This window comes from Vombatus ursinus, unplaced genomic scaffold (genome assembly GCF_900497805.2).
Source record: "Vombatus ursinus unplaced genomic scaffold, bare-nosed wombat genome assembly UNPS02014198.1, whole genome shotgun sequence".
Classification (NCBI taxonomy): domain Eukaryota; kingdom Metazoa; phylum Chordata; class Mammalia; order Diprotodontia; family Vombatidae; genus Vombatus; species Vombatus ursinus.
The window spans coordinates 326,359-338,964 of record NW_020953976.1 but is presented as its reverse complement, the minus strand read 5'-3'; the positions used below and the strand labels follow the sequence as shown (position 1 = coordinate 338,964).

Sequence of the window (12,606 nt, the reverse complement as noted above, 5' to 3'; positions counted from 1 at the left end):
CACTCAGGCCTGGCTCCCCAGCCCAGCGGCCCCAGGGGCAGGGGCCTCTGCCCACCGAGAAGCTGGCGAAGGCCTGGGCGGCCAGCAGGTCCATCACTCGCTGCTCGATGAGGCTGAGAAGCAACTCCATTATCTTGCTCCCCATGTGGCTGCCTCCCAGGAGCTCTTTGAGCCTGGTGTCATCACACTTGGCCTTGTAGAACAAAGACTTGGTGGCTGCAGGGTGGGCCGGAAGGGGGCGGGGTCAGCAAGGCTGGGGCAGCCCTGCTCCCAGGTGGTCCCCACCCATCAGCCCCTCTCAGACCCTTGGTTTCTCCTCTCTCAGCTCCTGACTCCCCCCTTCCCCGGGCCCCCCAAATCCTTGTGCCTTTAAGCTGAGAAGGTCTTGCAGACTGGCCCCGAAGTCATCTAGGTCACCCAGGTCGCCTCAGTCCTGGACACCCCCTGCCCTCTCCTCTGCCTTCTGCTGGCCTCAGGGCCCCTCACCAGCCTTCAGCTGGTCTAGCGTCTTGCTTATCTTGTCCTGCCTGTCCTCTACCGCCTCAGCCTCCTTGGCCAAGGCCACCTTGCGCTGCTCCAGGGCATCAAGCTGCTGACACTTGGACCCCCGCTCAGCCTCTTCTTGGGCCAAGGTCAGCTGAGCCAGGGCATCCTGGATCTAGAGAGGACAGCAACACCACTGGGGATCCCTGAAGGTCCGAAGGGTCTTTCGTAATCCTCCCACAAAACTGTCCTCATCTAACAGACGAGACCATCCCTCTCCCTAGAGGCGGGGCCCAGGAGGGGCTGAAGCTGAGGCCTGGGATCCCTCTGGGGCAGGGGTGGGGACCTCCTGCACCAGGTAGGGCCTCACCTGCTGGGTCTCCTCTGTGAGCTTCTCCATCTCGGAGTTCTGCTCATTGATAAAAGTGAACTCGGCAAAGTTTCTTTCCTCATCTGAGGAGAGTGGAAGAGAGAAACAGGGAGAATTGAGAGCACCAGAGAGAGAAAGAAGAGAAGAGAAGGGGAGGAAGGGAGGGAGTGGGGAGAAGGGGGAGCAGAGGGAGGGAGGGAGAGAGAGAGAGAAGAGAAGGGAGGGAAGTGAGGACAAGGGGGAGCAGAGGGAGGGAGGGAGAGAGAGAGGGTGTGGGAGAGAAAGGAAGGGAGGGAGCAGAGGGAGGGAAGGAGTGGAGAGAAGGGGAGCAGAAGGAGGGAGGGAGAGAGAGAGAAAGCGAGAAAGAGGGTATGAGAGAGAGAGAGAGAGAGAGAGAGAGAGAGGAGGAAAGAGGGAAGGAGGAGAGAAGACAGGAGAGAGGACAGACAGAGACCAAAGGCCAGGGGGAGAGGCTGGGGCTACCCAAGGCTACCGCCTGACCTCCCTGCCCTTACTCTCCAAATAAGTCTTCAGAATGTCGTCAGCCTGGCTGTGGCCCGTGATCTCCCCCAGCTTCTCCAGCACCTCCTCGTACTGCACAATGGCCTTCTCGAACGAGGTCTTGTGGAGGCCCTCGGCCGCCTCTTGCGCTGCCAGGAGCCCCAAGTGTCAGCGGCCCTCTCTCAGCCCATCTGGCCTCCCTTCCCTCCCGCTCCTCTCTTCCTTCTCAGTTTCCTCTCAGGGAGGACCAGCTCCTCAAGCCCCTGGGACCCCTTCTCCCAGTTCCTCCTCTGGCTGCCCAGGCCCAAAACACCCCACTGGAGGCTCCTTCTGCGGAAGGATTCAGAGAAAGAAAGGCCTCCGACCTAGGCATTAGATGCCCCCACCCCTTCAAGTCCTCAGTTTCCCTCTCTGTCAAACAGGGAGGATGATGGACATGATAACATCTAAAGAAGTCATGTGCCCTTGGCCAAGCCCCTGCCTCAATCTGAGCCTTGGTTTCTCTATCTGCCAAATTGAGGGGAATTCTGTGGCTCGTGGGTCCTCACCCCGCTTGTGCCGGGCCGCCATCACCGCATCATCCACAGTTCTCTCCTGGTTCTTGGTAGCCAGGAAGTTGTGCAGCTGCTCAAGGTGGCAGATCTGCCTCTGGACCACCTGCAGCTCTGCACTGTACTGACTCAAGTCTTTGTCCAGCTTCTCCTGCAGCTGGCTCAGCTTCAGCTTGGCTTCCTCCCTGCCCGAGGGGGGGCACACAGGCATGTGGGGGGTACACAAAGACATGATGGCAAAGGCCACAGAAGCACATGGGGGTGCAGAGGCATGTGGGGGTGCAGGAGTACTTGGGGATACAGAGGCATGTGGGGGGTGAGAGGCACATGGAGGTACAGAGACATGTGAGTAAGGGCCACAGAGGTACATGGGGGGGGGTGCAGAGGCATGTAGGAGTGCAGAGCCATGGGCGGGGGCACACAGAGGCACATGGAGGGGCCACAAAGGCACTGATGGGGCCAACCCTTTTGAAAGCCAGGCTCCCTCAGTCCTGGATGGGGGCCTCAGGAAAGTAGACTGAAGATGAGACCTCAATCCTGGCCCCAGGGAGAAGCTCTGTGAGCCTAGGGTGGGTTGGCGCTGGCTTCCTCAGTCTCAGACAGGGACTGTACCAGAAACATATAGAGGGGCCTGGAGAGCACAGGGAACAGTCTAGACAAACAGATTTGAAGGGGCGGTTGACCCCACACCACATAAAGTCCCAGAGAGGCCTAATGGAGAGAACTGGTTCTCTCAGTCTTAAAGAGGGTTCCAGAGATATCGAGATGGTAGGAACTTGGCACTGCATGCAGTCCCAGGAGCCACTCCTGGCCTGTCACAAGCCCCCAGTGCTCGCACTCACCCAGTTCAGAGAGAGGACACCCTGGCACACCAAGGAAAGGCCAAAGGTTACCTGGCATCAAAGGCTGCATTGGAATTGTCTATGTGGCACTGAATGCTGAAGCGGATGTCCTGTAGCTCCTGCTTAGCATGGGCATGGGCAGCAAGTTGGTGAGGGAGAGAGGCCAAGCCCAGCTCCCTCCTCCCTCTGCCTAGGGGCCCTGGGCTCTGACCTTCTTCAGCTGGTGGTCAAGATGCAGAAAACGATTCCTCTGAATGTGCAGCAAACCCAGCTCTTCCCGAAGGACCCTGTTCCTCACCAGCTGGGTGTCAAAGCGTGTGTTGGCCTGCAGGGCATCAGGATGGCAGAGTCACCCAGCTGGCTCTGCAGGCCACCTGGCCCCCCCCCCCCATCAGGGCCCCAGGGGCACTCACCCGGTCTAGCTGGTTCTCCAAGACCTTCACTCTGTGGAAGTTCTGGGCCTTCTTCTGCAGGACTAAGCCTGGGCCCCTGAGATCCTTCAGCTGCGTCAACACTCGACTCTCCCACTTGGCAATCTGGAGCCCGGGGTGGGGGGTGGGGGCCGCGGAGAAGGGACTCAGTCTGTCCTCACTCTGCCAGCTCCCCCTCGGCCCCTGCACTGCCCCGCCCCCAGGCCCCACCTGTTGGTCCAGCGTCTTCAGGTGCTCCTGCTCCTGGACCACCTCCTTGTACAGCTGCTGCCTGCGCTCCAGGAGGCTTCGAAGGCCCTTCTCCCGCTCCTGGTCCAGAAGCCTCCGAGCTTGGCTCTTCGAAATCTTTATCTTCACTTGAAGCTCAGTCTGCTCCTGCTGCAGCCGATGGATCTCCACCCTGCCGGGCCAGAGACCAAGAGCTGGAGCTGGCCGGCCGCTGGGAGCTGGGCCACCCTATCCCACGCCCTCATCTGTTAGATGAAGGGACCCGCCCTGGGTGGCCTCGAGAGCTCCAGCATCCTTTCCCAGCCCCCCCCCCCCCCCCCCCCCCCCCCGGACCCGGGCTCACATTTGCTTGTGTATCAGCTGCTGGGTCGCCCGGCCGTAAGCCTGCCGCTCCCCCTCCATCACCCGGCATTGTCTCTGCAGGCGGCTCAGCTCCCCCTCTGCTGGGCAGGGGGCAGGTGCGGGGTGCTCAGCCGGGGGTGGGGCTGGGCCAGCGGCCCAGCTCCGACCCCCCCGGCCGGGAGCACTTACCTGAGCTATCCAAGTAGGCTTCGCTGTCCTCCGAGAGCACGCTGCTGGCCAGCGGCATGGTGGCTGGGGGGAGAAGTCTGCTTGGGGGGCTCTTGGGGGGCAGTGGAGGATCCAGGTTGGGAAGCTGGGGGTGGGGGAAGGGGCACCCGGGGCCCTACCAGTCTGGACACGGACCTCCCGGTTACCCCCTCTGTTGTGGTCCTGGTTGCTGGGGCGACGGGATCAGAGGCGGGGATTGGGGAAGCCGGCCTGGGCGGGGCGGGGGCCTGGGACCCCTCCCTCACGCTCCTCCCTCCCTTTTCCCCTTTCCCCTTCTCCCCCCGCCCCCTCCCTCTGCCTCCCTCGGGCCTTTCCCCGACTCTTCCAGGAGGAGGCTGGCTCGGAGCATCTCTTCCAGACGCCTCCCAGGCCTCGGGCGGGCCCAGGGCAGGCAGGCAAGCCAAGGGGGCGGGGCGGGCTTGTGAAGGAGGGGCTGGCGATCAGAGGGGAATGTGGAGCAGCCCGGGGGCGGGGCTAAGGGGATGGGGGCAGGGCCAAGCGGGAGATGGAAGGGAAAGCTTTGGGAGGGAGGGGCTGGGGGAGGAGCCACTGGGTGGAGGGTAGCTGAAGCTGGGGGTTAAGGGGATGTAGGAGCAGCAGCCATGGGGCTGAGGGGGAGGGGCCGGAGAAAAGGGGGGAGGAGCTGCTGAGGGGCGGGGCTAAGGCTCAATCTGCGGGTGGCAAATGGGGCGTAAGTAGGTGGAGGGAGAGCTGCTCACCGCTCCTTCCTCCCCCGCGCCCTTGCCTTAATGCGCCTGCGCACCCACAGTCTTCTAACGGCCCGGAGCAGGAGGCGGGACCTTGGGGGCGGGAACGCCTTCCTGGGCCCCGCCCCCTTCCCCAGTGGGAGGGAACACCGCCCCGCCCTGGCCCCGCCTCCAGCCCGAGCCACCCTCCACGTGCTGCCAGCCCGGGGCTGGGCGTCGAAGGCAGGCGGGCTGCAGGCCAGCTCCAGGCTCGGTCGCCCACGGGACGGGGCGTGCCCCAGAGCTGCTTGCGGTTTCCTGTGGGAGGAAGCAGCAATCTCCTCACTCTCCTCCCAGGGCTCAGCATCAGCCCGGGGGCTGCCAGCCTCGGACCCTCCTAGGCACTTGCGACCAGCGGGCCCACCTCCCATCTGTCCACTTGGGGCCGCCCCCGGGTTACAAGTGTTTTCTGCCATCAAGATTAAATCTGCCTCTTGGACTCATAGCTCCTGGTTTGGCCAAGCACTGCTCTAAAGCCAGGAAACAGCTGTGGGTTTGGAGTCAGAGGTGCTGGGTTCCAATCCTGCTTGGGCTCATGAGCTAAAGCAAGTCCTTTTCTGGATCTGGGCAGAGCTTTGCTCTGTGGCACAGTTTGAACCTGGGGCCTCGGGCTCCCATCAAGTTCAGGGCTCTTCCTGGCTAGCAAGCAGTGCTCAGGACACCAGGAGCAGTGGGTGCAAGGAGAAGAAAAAGGCCTTGAAATGAGGCCCCAAAGCTCTTTCAGCCCGCTGGGCCGTGGTGTAACCTCCACCTGCTCCTAAACTGTGCCCCCTCCCCCTTCCACACCCAAGTTACTGGTTAGGTATTTTATATCTAATTATCTGTGTATTTGTTGTGTTCCCCACCCCCACTAGAATAAAAGAAAAGCCACAGGGCGGGAACTGGTTGTTTCTGTTTGTAGCCTAGTGTTTGGCACACAGAAGGGGCTCAATAAGAGCTAGTTAGATGAAACTGAATGCAACTGAACCCAGTCCTCCAGCTGGGTCTGCCCAGGGCAGGGCACAGCACTCTGAACACTTAAATTCCCTGGGCTTGGACTCGAAGGTTCTTTGTCCATGCAATTCAAGAGCTTCATTGGGCCAGCTGGGGGTGGGGGGGCCTGGCTTCTTAGGCCCCGTGCCCAAGTGCCTGACCACCCAGTCAACCAATCAACCTATTGGAAAAATTAAGCTCCTCCCTCTTACACAGGACGTAGATACCTTGAAGATTATTATCCCCACTTTACAGATGATGTCGATGAGGCCCAGAGTGGTAACATTTTGAGCCAAGCCTCTAAATTGGGTCTCTTCAATCTCACTCCAGTCCTTTTTCTGGGAAGCCAGACAGCTGCCATCCCATTTGTGCCTCCCATCTCCAAAGGGTTCCAGACATCCCTCTTGACCCCTCTGCTGAACATTCTCTTCATCCTCTCTTCTCTCTAGGTTGTTGGGACACCTGGGGGGAGGGAGTTCTCCTCCTCCACCTCTGACTACTCCTTCTCTGCCTCCAGATCAAGCCCTCTCACAGGACCGCATCCCTCAGGGACTGTCCTGGGCCCTAGGAGTTCACTTGGGGATCTCATTAGCTCCCATGAATTTAATCACCCCCTCTATGCTGATTTGTCTCAAATCTACCTCTCTTGCCACCAACCCTCTGCAGACGTCCCATCCTGCATCTCCCACTGCCTGTCAGACATTTCAAACCACAAGTCCAGCTCAACAAGAGACCTCTGGCAATTAAAGCCTTTCATAACCTGCCCCCTCCTCCCTTTCCAGTCTTCTGACACCTCACTCCCCAACACATAGTCTTGAATCCAGTGCCACTGCCCACCTGGGTTGTCCCCAAACAAGACACATTATCTCTTGGCTCCAGACAGTCTCTTTGCCTATCCCACATGCCTGAAACACTCTCCACCCTCCACTTTGACTATGATCTCCCCCAAAGGCTTCCCCAACCGCTCTTAATCCCAGCTCCTTCCCGCTGTTAATTATTTCCCATTTATCCTGTCTATAGCTAGCTTTGTATATACTGTTTGTCCATCGTCTACCCTATTAGATCACAAGCTCCTGGAGGGCACAAACTATCTTTTAGCTGGGTTGTTTGTTTGTTTGTTTGTTTTGTATTTTCAGCCCTTAATACAGTGCCTGGCACTTAGCAGGTGCTTAATAAATATTTATTGACTGATTGACTTCCTAAATCATGCTCCTGCCTTCCAGCTGCCTTCCCCAGCCCTCAGTCTCTGCAGGCCCTGGGGCTAGGGGCAATGGCGAGAGAAATCGGAAGACACAAGGTTGGAGTAGACAAATGAGCAAGACACATAGAGATAGAGACAGAGACAGAGAGACAGAGGCAGGTGGTAAGACAGAGAGGAAAAGAGACAGAGAGACACACAGAGAGGGAGACACCGAGATGGTGTATGACTTCATGGAGGGTTGGGTCCCTCCCAGGCTTCTGCTTGTAAATAAAAAAGAAGTAAAAGAGTGTATATCCCAGAGGCAGAGAAGAGACACCCACAGACAGAGAAATACAGAGAGAGGCAGAGACCAGGCAGGGACCAAGAGGAAGAGTGGTTTGGACCAGATAGAGTAGGGAGTGGGTCTTCAGAGGAAGGAAGAAGGCAGGGAGAGAGAGGGAGGAAGGCGGGGGCCGGGCAGGGGGTGGAGGGAAGGAGGGAGAGAGCAGGGCGGGGCAGGGAGGCCGGGAAAGGGGACCGAGCATTAGCCTTGACTTCCTCTGGCTGCGCTGGCTAAGTGCTTCTCCCGTTATCTGAGAAAGAAAGGAGCCTTTGAGACTGCCTTCAGTCACCTTCCACCTCGCCAAGGAGAGGGTAAGAATCCTAAAGCACTTAATAGTTAGGTATGCGAAGGGGAGAGGAAGGTGTGGGGGGGGGGGGGGGGGGGGGGGGAGAGGGGATAGGCAACATTCCTTGGGATCCACAGATGGGACGGGGCGGGAGTGGAGGGTGTTCTGCCAAAGACCCCAGCTGTCTCTTCCTGCCTCGTCCTCGATCCTCTGGGGATCCAGGCATCTGGGCTAACAGCCCTTACTCCCCAGCTCAGTCCCACAAAGACCCAGGATTCCCTGCCTTCCTCCACCCCCAACTTCCACACCCCAGTTCTCCCTCTTGGCCAGTTCTCTCAAGGGACCCAGGGGGCTCTCTCCCAACTAATTCCCTTACCTGCCCTGCACCAAGCCTTCCCAAGCTGCCTGCACCCCAGTTTTGCTCTCCTAGGGATCCAAGCTTCAGGCCCAGGTTTTCCATCTCTGCCCTGCTAGCACCCAAACCTCCGGCACCCTGGCCCTCTGCCCCCATCTCATTTCCTTAGCCCTGAAAAGCCCCAGGTGTCTGGCTGCCCTGCCCTTGAGGGAGGGCTGGGGTTTCTCTGGTGGGAGAGAAGGGGATGAGTCACAGTGACTCACTCTGACCCCCTACCAAGGAGGAGGGAAGAGGGGAGGAGAGCCTAGTGGATATCTGGGTCCCTGAGGCTGTGCCCCACCCCAGCTCGGAGACTGGGGAATTGCTGGGAGGAACTAGGTGGGGCAGGTTTCAACCCTCACATCAGGGTTCTAGTTTTTAGAGGGCCCCGGGCAAACGCTTGAGTGTGGGAGGAGGGAAGTGAGGGGAAGATCCCAATCCAGCTCCGCCCCCCCCACTTTCACTCCAGAGCCCAAACCCCTGATCCTTTGGGGATGCAGGCATTTCCTCCAGCTCCACAGGGGAGGACCCAGGCTGGGCTCCCAAGCCATTGACAGCCCAGGGCCCCAGGTGTCCTCAGCCTGGCTCTCTCCCTCCCCCCAGACTGTGGGCACCATGTCCCTACTCCTGGTGGCCGTCTCTGCCTTTCACATCCTCATTCTCATTCTCCTCTTCGTGGCCACCCTGGACAAGGTGAGACTGATGGACTTGGGAGAGGGGTGTTCTGGCTCAGGCCTGGGCTCTTCCTCCCTGCTCCCATATCCCTCTCTGACCCAGCCCCTCCCCTCTCTGCTCACAACCCAGTCCTTTCAATCACTCTGAAAGTATCCAGCAATGCAAAGCAATGCAATTTAATACAGGCTGTGCTAAGCACCTTTGGGATAACAGAGACAAAAGTGAATATTCCTTGCCCTCAAAGGGCTTACATTGTAAGGGAGAAACAACGATAGACACACACATACATATACATACACAAAAACATATACGCATACACATGTATCCGCATGCACAGACACATACATGCACACACACGTACACGCCTCATACATACACATACATGTACATGCATACACACAATACATGCATACACATGTACCGGAGGGAGGGCACTATGTTGGGGACAGGAGGACCAAGAAGCGCTTGGTGTAGAAGGTATTTGAGGTGTCTTGAAAGGAGGGAGAGGTGAGGAGGGGGTTGTACCCCAGGAAAGGGGACGGGGAGTGAAAAGATGATGGACCTTTGCTGGCATTGGTCCATAATTGGAAGAGGGGTACCACCGATGGGGCTGCTATAAGAGAAGGATTTTCCAACTAAACAGAGGGGTTATTTTTAGCCCAGGGCCAACAAGGAGTCAGGGGAGCTTACTAAGGGGAGAGACGTGGTCAAATTGGAGTTTAAGGAAAATCCCTCTGACTCCATCCATCAGTCCCTCTCCTTCCAAGCAGGCTCTGCCCCTCTGCCCCCACCCCATCCCCCATATCCCTGACTCTTGTTATCTTCCCTAATCTGCCTTCTTTTTTTGACCCTGACTGGTCGCAGTCATGGTGGGTCCTCCCTGGGAATGACTCACTGAATCTTTGGAAGGAATGTGTGGCATACACGAACCAGTCTTCCCAGGTCTGGGAATGCAGAAATGTCAGCGAAAATGGTGAGGGAGAGCACACCCCCAACCCCCAAAGCTCCCCCCACCCAACTGTACCGAGGGGGTGGGAGGGATTGCCATTCCCACGGCCCGTTCACAACAGTCCCGGGGGCAGCCCCTGATTGTGAGGGGCTGCCAGGGTTGGGATCCCACGTTCTGAGGAGGGTGGGGCCAGTGCACTTATTAAACACCTCCTACGTGCCAAGCACTATGCTAGGTGCCAGAAATACAAGGAGCTTACAGTCTAATAGCCCGGGCCGAGGCACGCAGTCCCAGGGATGGCGGGGGGGGGGGGGGGGGGGGGGGGGGGGGGGGTGGCGTGGTGCGTGGGATCGCTCTGGCGCCCTCCTGTGGCTGAGCGTCTCCCACTCCCCAGGCTGGCTGAAGGCCGTGCAGGCCCTCATGGTACTGTCCCTGGTGCTCTGCTGCCTCTCCTTCATCCTCTTCATGTTCCAACTGTACAACATGAAGCGAGGGGGCCTCTTCTACGCCACTGGCCTTTGCCAGCTCTGCACCAGTGAGTGACCGGGGAGCCTCGGGCAGGGCTGCCCGATGGGGGGAGGGGCCGGTGCAGGGAGGGGGCCAGGGTGACTCCCTCTGTCCACCCCCCAGGTGTGTCGGTGTTCACCGGGGCCCTCATTTACGCCATACACGTCAAGGAGTTTCATCAAGCCGACGGCTCCTTCGGCTACTGCTTTGCCCTAGCCTGGGTGGCATTTCCCCTGGCGCTGGCCAGCGGCATCATTTACATCCACCTGAGGAAGCGAGAGTGACCTCCCCCTCCCCTGGCCAGCTGGCCCTGGCTCACAGCGCTGAACCAGTGAGACAGCAGCCTCTCCAGCCCTGCCTCCCTATGCCACCTTGGCCTGGGGCAGGTCAGAGGCCTCCTCCGTGGAATGGAGGAAGAAGAAGATGCTTTCTCGGTCCTCCTCCTCCTCCTTCTGGCCCAGCCCCTCTGACACACACTTCCTGCCGCGGACACTCAGTGCTCTGAGGTCCTTTCTCCAGCTCTGACTCAGGCAGCCAGTGGCACAGTGCCCAGATCACGGGGCCAGGAGGCAAGACCTCAGTTCAAATCTGGCCTCAGGCACTTACTAGCTGTGGGACCTTAGGCAAGTCACTTAACCTGTTTGCCTCAGTTTCCTCAACTGTAAAATGAGGGTAATGATAGCACCTTTCCCTGAGTTGTTGCAAGGATCAAATGAAATATTTGTCAAGTGCTTAGCGCAGTGCCGGCACACAGCAGGTGCTCTGTAAATGCTTATTCCCTCCCTTCTCTCCCAGCTCTGGCAGCCTCTGTTCTAAGGTCCCTTCCTGTTGTAACATGGCCTCGTAACAGGCCCCTTCTGTCCTGACATCCCCTGTTCTACAAAGTCCCTTTCAGCTCCGCCTGTGAGCTCGAAGGTCCCTGCCAGCGTGACAGCCTTTAGCCCTGGGGTCTCTCTGAGCTCTGACCCTCTACACTAGTATTGGAATGAGAGAAGGCAAGAGCCTGGGGCTTAGTCCTGGCCATCTGACCTTAGGGAAGTCACTTCCCCTCCCTAGGCCTCAGTTTCCCCAATTATAACCAGAAGGCACCAACTGTAGGGAAGGGTAGAGCCCGGGAGCCTTGCCCTGGCTCGGGCACCTCCTGTAGGCCCCGGCCTCTTCCTCTTCAATGGCAAAAGCCCAAACTAGCTCTGAATCTTAGGATTAATGAGGCAGAATGTCACCAGGTACAAACGAGAGCCAATGGAGTAAAGTGCTTTGTAATCTCTCCAGTGAGTGTGAACTCTGATCATTCTTGAGTTCTGTGCACCGGACACCCTCCCTTGTGGCCCTGTCTGCTCTGGCACTCCCTGGAGCCCACAGGCTCGGGGGGCCAGGGGCTGCCTCCACCATGGGGGGTCCTTGTGGGGCAGGTCCCCCCAGCCCCACCTTCCCAGGCAGATGACAAGCCCAGCTCCCGTGAACCCCTGGGGAAGGGAAGAGACGCCCCCCAGCCAGGTCCATTCCAACGTTTCAGGAGAACGGGGCAAATGCCTTTCTTTCACAGGATGCCCAGGCATCCCGGGCCCCCACCACAACATGCTCTGGGCTCACATGGCCCAGCCCCCACTGCTCACACTGAGGGGTCCCTGCTTAGCCAGCCTTGCCCCCTCAGGCCCCACACGCAGGGCAGCCCTCCCCCGCACACAGAGAGTGGTGTAAACAGGGTTTATTTCTGTGGGAACTGGAGGATAGATGGGGACAGGGATCAGTATTGCACACGGAGGGACACGGGGTGGGATGGAGCCAGAGGTAGCATTGGCAGAAGTCAGTATCGAAAATATCAGGGTCTGGGGAAGGCACTGGCATTGGGAGGGCAGACCCTGCTGCTTTCCCAAGAGGCCGATGGCAGCGGGGAGCAGCAGAGACACCAGTCTCTCCCAGGGCCACGTGCCCCTCCGTCCCTGGGAAAAGAGTGGCCCTGGGCTGTGAATTTCAGCCCACTGGAAGCCCGTGGGCCAGCACTCTGACCCGTGGGGCCCTCATGGGCCAGGCGGTGACAGGAAACTCATTCCCTGCTTGGCTGGGTCCCAGGAGGCGCCAGGGGTCTCTGAAGCTGGGCAGCCCAGGAGGGTCGAGAGCTTCTGCAGAGATTGGGTGGTGGGCCAGGGGACATGTTTCGAGACAGGGCTTCCAGGTGGCTGAGGGCCCGGGCCCCGTTGAAGGTCACATCGCAGCCTGTCCGGGCCAGGAGCCAGGCCTCTACGGAGGCCTGCAGCCACCTGGCACTGTCTAGGGGAGGGGAAGGAACGGATCAGCGGGTGAGCCCTGGGCCCTGGGCCGTCAGGGCTCGGTTCTGGGGAGCTGCTTACCCTCAGGAGGCCCCGGACCCCTGCGCCCCATGAAGCTGTGGGCCAGCAGGACCTCCTTGGCGTGCTCCTCCTGGGCCCGGTGCACCAGGGCCGTGATCAGCTCTGAGTTGTTGGAAGTGCTTCGAAAGTACAACATGTGGGCTAGCTCTAGGGCCTGCAGGTTCCGGTGCTGGCCAAACATCTGTGGCGGGAAAGTGCCAGGGAGGGGACACGGGGGGGGGAGGGGA

General features: G+C 59.2%; 3 protein-coding genes across 4 annotated transcripts in view; 1 reads left to right on the top strand and 2 right to left on the bottom strand.

The window, feature by feature from the left end:
• CCDC114 (coiled-coil domain containing 114) overlaps positions 1 to 4,393 on the bottom strand; it is a 5,218-nt gene extending 825 nt beyond the window's left edge. The window contains exons 1-11 of the mRNA XM_027860592.1: positions 3,938 to 4,393; positions 3,750 to 3,849; positions 3,389 to 3,578; positions 3,161 to 3,283; positions 2,959 to 3,072; positions 2,799 to 2,866; positions 1,903 to 2,090; positions 1,369 to 1,503; positions 854 to 936; positions 487 to 658; positions 52 to 216 (exon numbers count right to left, since the gene is read on the bottom strand). Coding sequence (XP_027716393.1) covers positions 52 to 216; positions 487 to 658; positions 854 to 936; positions 1,369 to 1,503; positions 1,903 to 2,090; positions 2,799 to 2,866; positions 2,959 to 3,072; positions 3,161 to 3,283; positions 3,389 to 3,578; positions 3,750 to 3,849; positions 3,938 to 3,995 — 1,396 coding nt within the window. The 5' untranslated portion in view covers positions 3,996 to 4,393. The remainder of the gene's footprint in view (positions 1 to 51; positions 217 to 486; positions 659 to 853; positions 937 to 1,368; positions 1,504 to 1,902; positions 2,091 to 2,798; positions 2,867 to 2,958; positions 3,073 to 3,160; positions 3,284 to 3,388; positions 3,579 to 3,749; positions 3,850 to 3,937) is intronic.
• Positions 4,394 to 7,393: 3,000 nt separating this feature from the next.
• Positions 7,394 to 10,676, top strand: EMP3 (epithelial membrane protein 3). Its single transcript, XM_027860562.1, has 5 exons — positions 7,394 to 7,528; positions 8,501 to 8,590; positions 9,437 to 9,545; positions 9,916 to 10,056; positions 10,152 to 10,676. The coding sequence occupies exons 2-5, from the start codon at positions 8,513 to 8,515 to the stop codon at positions 10,310 to 10,312; spliced, it is 489 nt and encodes a 162-aa protein (XP_027716363.1). The 5' UTR covers positions 7,394 to 7,528; positions 8,501 to 8,512; the 3' UTR covers positions 10,313 to 10,676.
• A 1,045-nt stretch (positions 10,677 to 11,721) lies between these two features.
• TMEM143 (transmembrane protein 143) overlaps positions 11,722 to 12,606 on the bottom strand; it is a 5,473-nt gene continuing 4,588 nt past the window's right edge. For both annotated transcript variants that reach the window (XM_027860574.1, XM_027860575.1), the window contains 2 exons: positions 12,380 to 12,560; positions 11,722 to 12,299 (listed from right to left, as the gene is read on the bottom strand). In XM_027860574.1, the coding sequence (XP_027716375.1) occupies positions 12,076 to 12,299; positions 12,380 to 12,560 (405 nt within the window). In that variant the 3' untranslated portion in view covers positions 11,722 to 12,075. The remainder of the gene's footprint in view (positions 12,300 to 12,379; positions 12,561 to 12,606) is intronic.

Excerpts from the sequence above, each read along its gene's own strand:
- EMP3 (XM_027860562.1), top strand. The coding sequence starts at position 8,513 with ATGTCCCTACTCCTGGTGGCCGTCTCTGCCTTTCACATCCTCATTCTC. Across the intron at positions 8,591-9,436 it reads TCGTGGCCACCCTGGACAAG|TCATGGTGGGTCCTCCCTGG; the intron begins GTGAGACTGATG and ends GACTGGTCGCAG. Across the intron at positions 9,546-9,915 it reads CAGAAATGTCAGCGAAAATG|GCTGGCTGAAGGCCGTGCAG; the intron begins GTGAGGGAGAGC and ends CCCACTCCCCAG.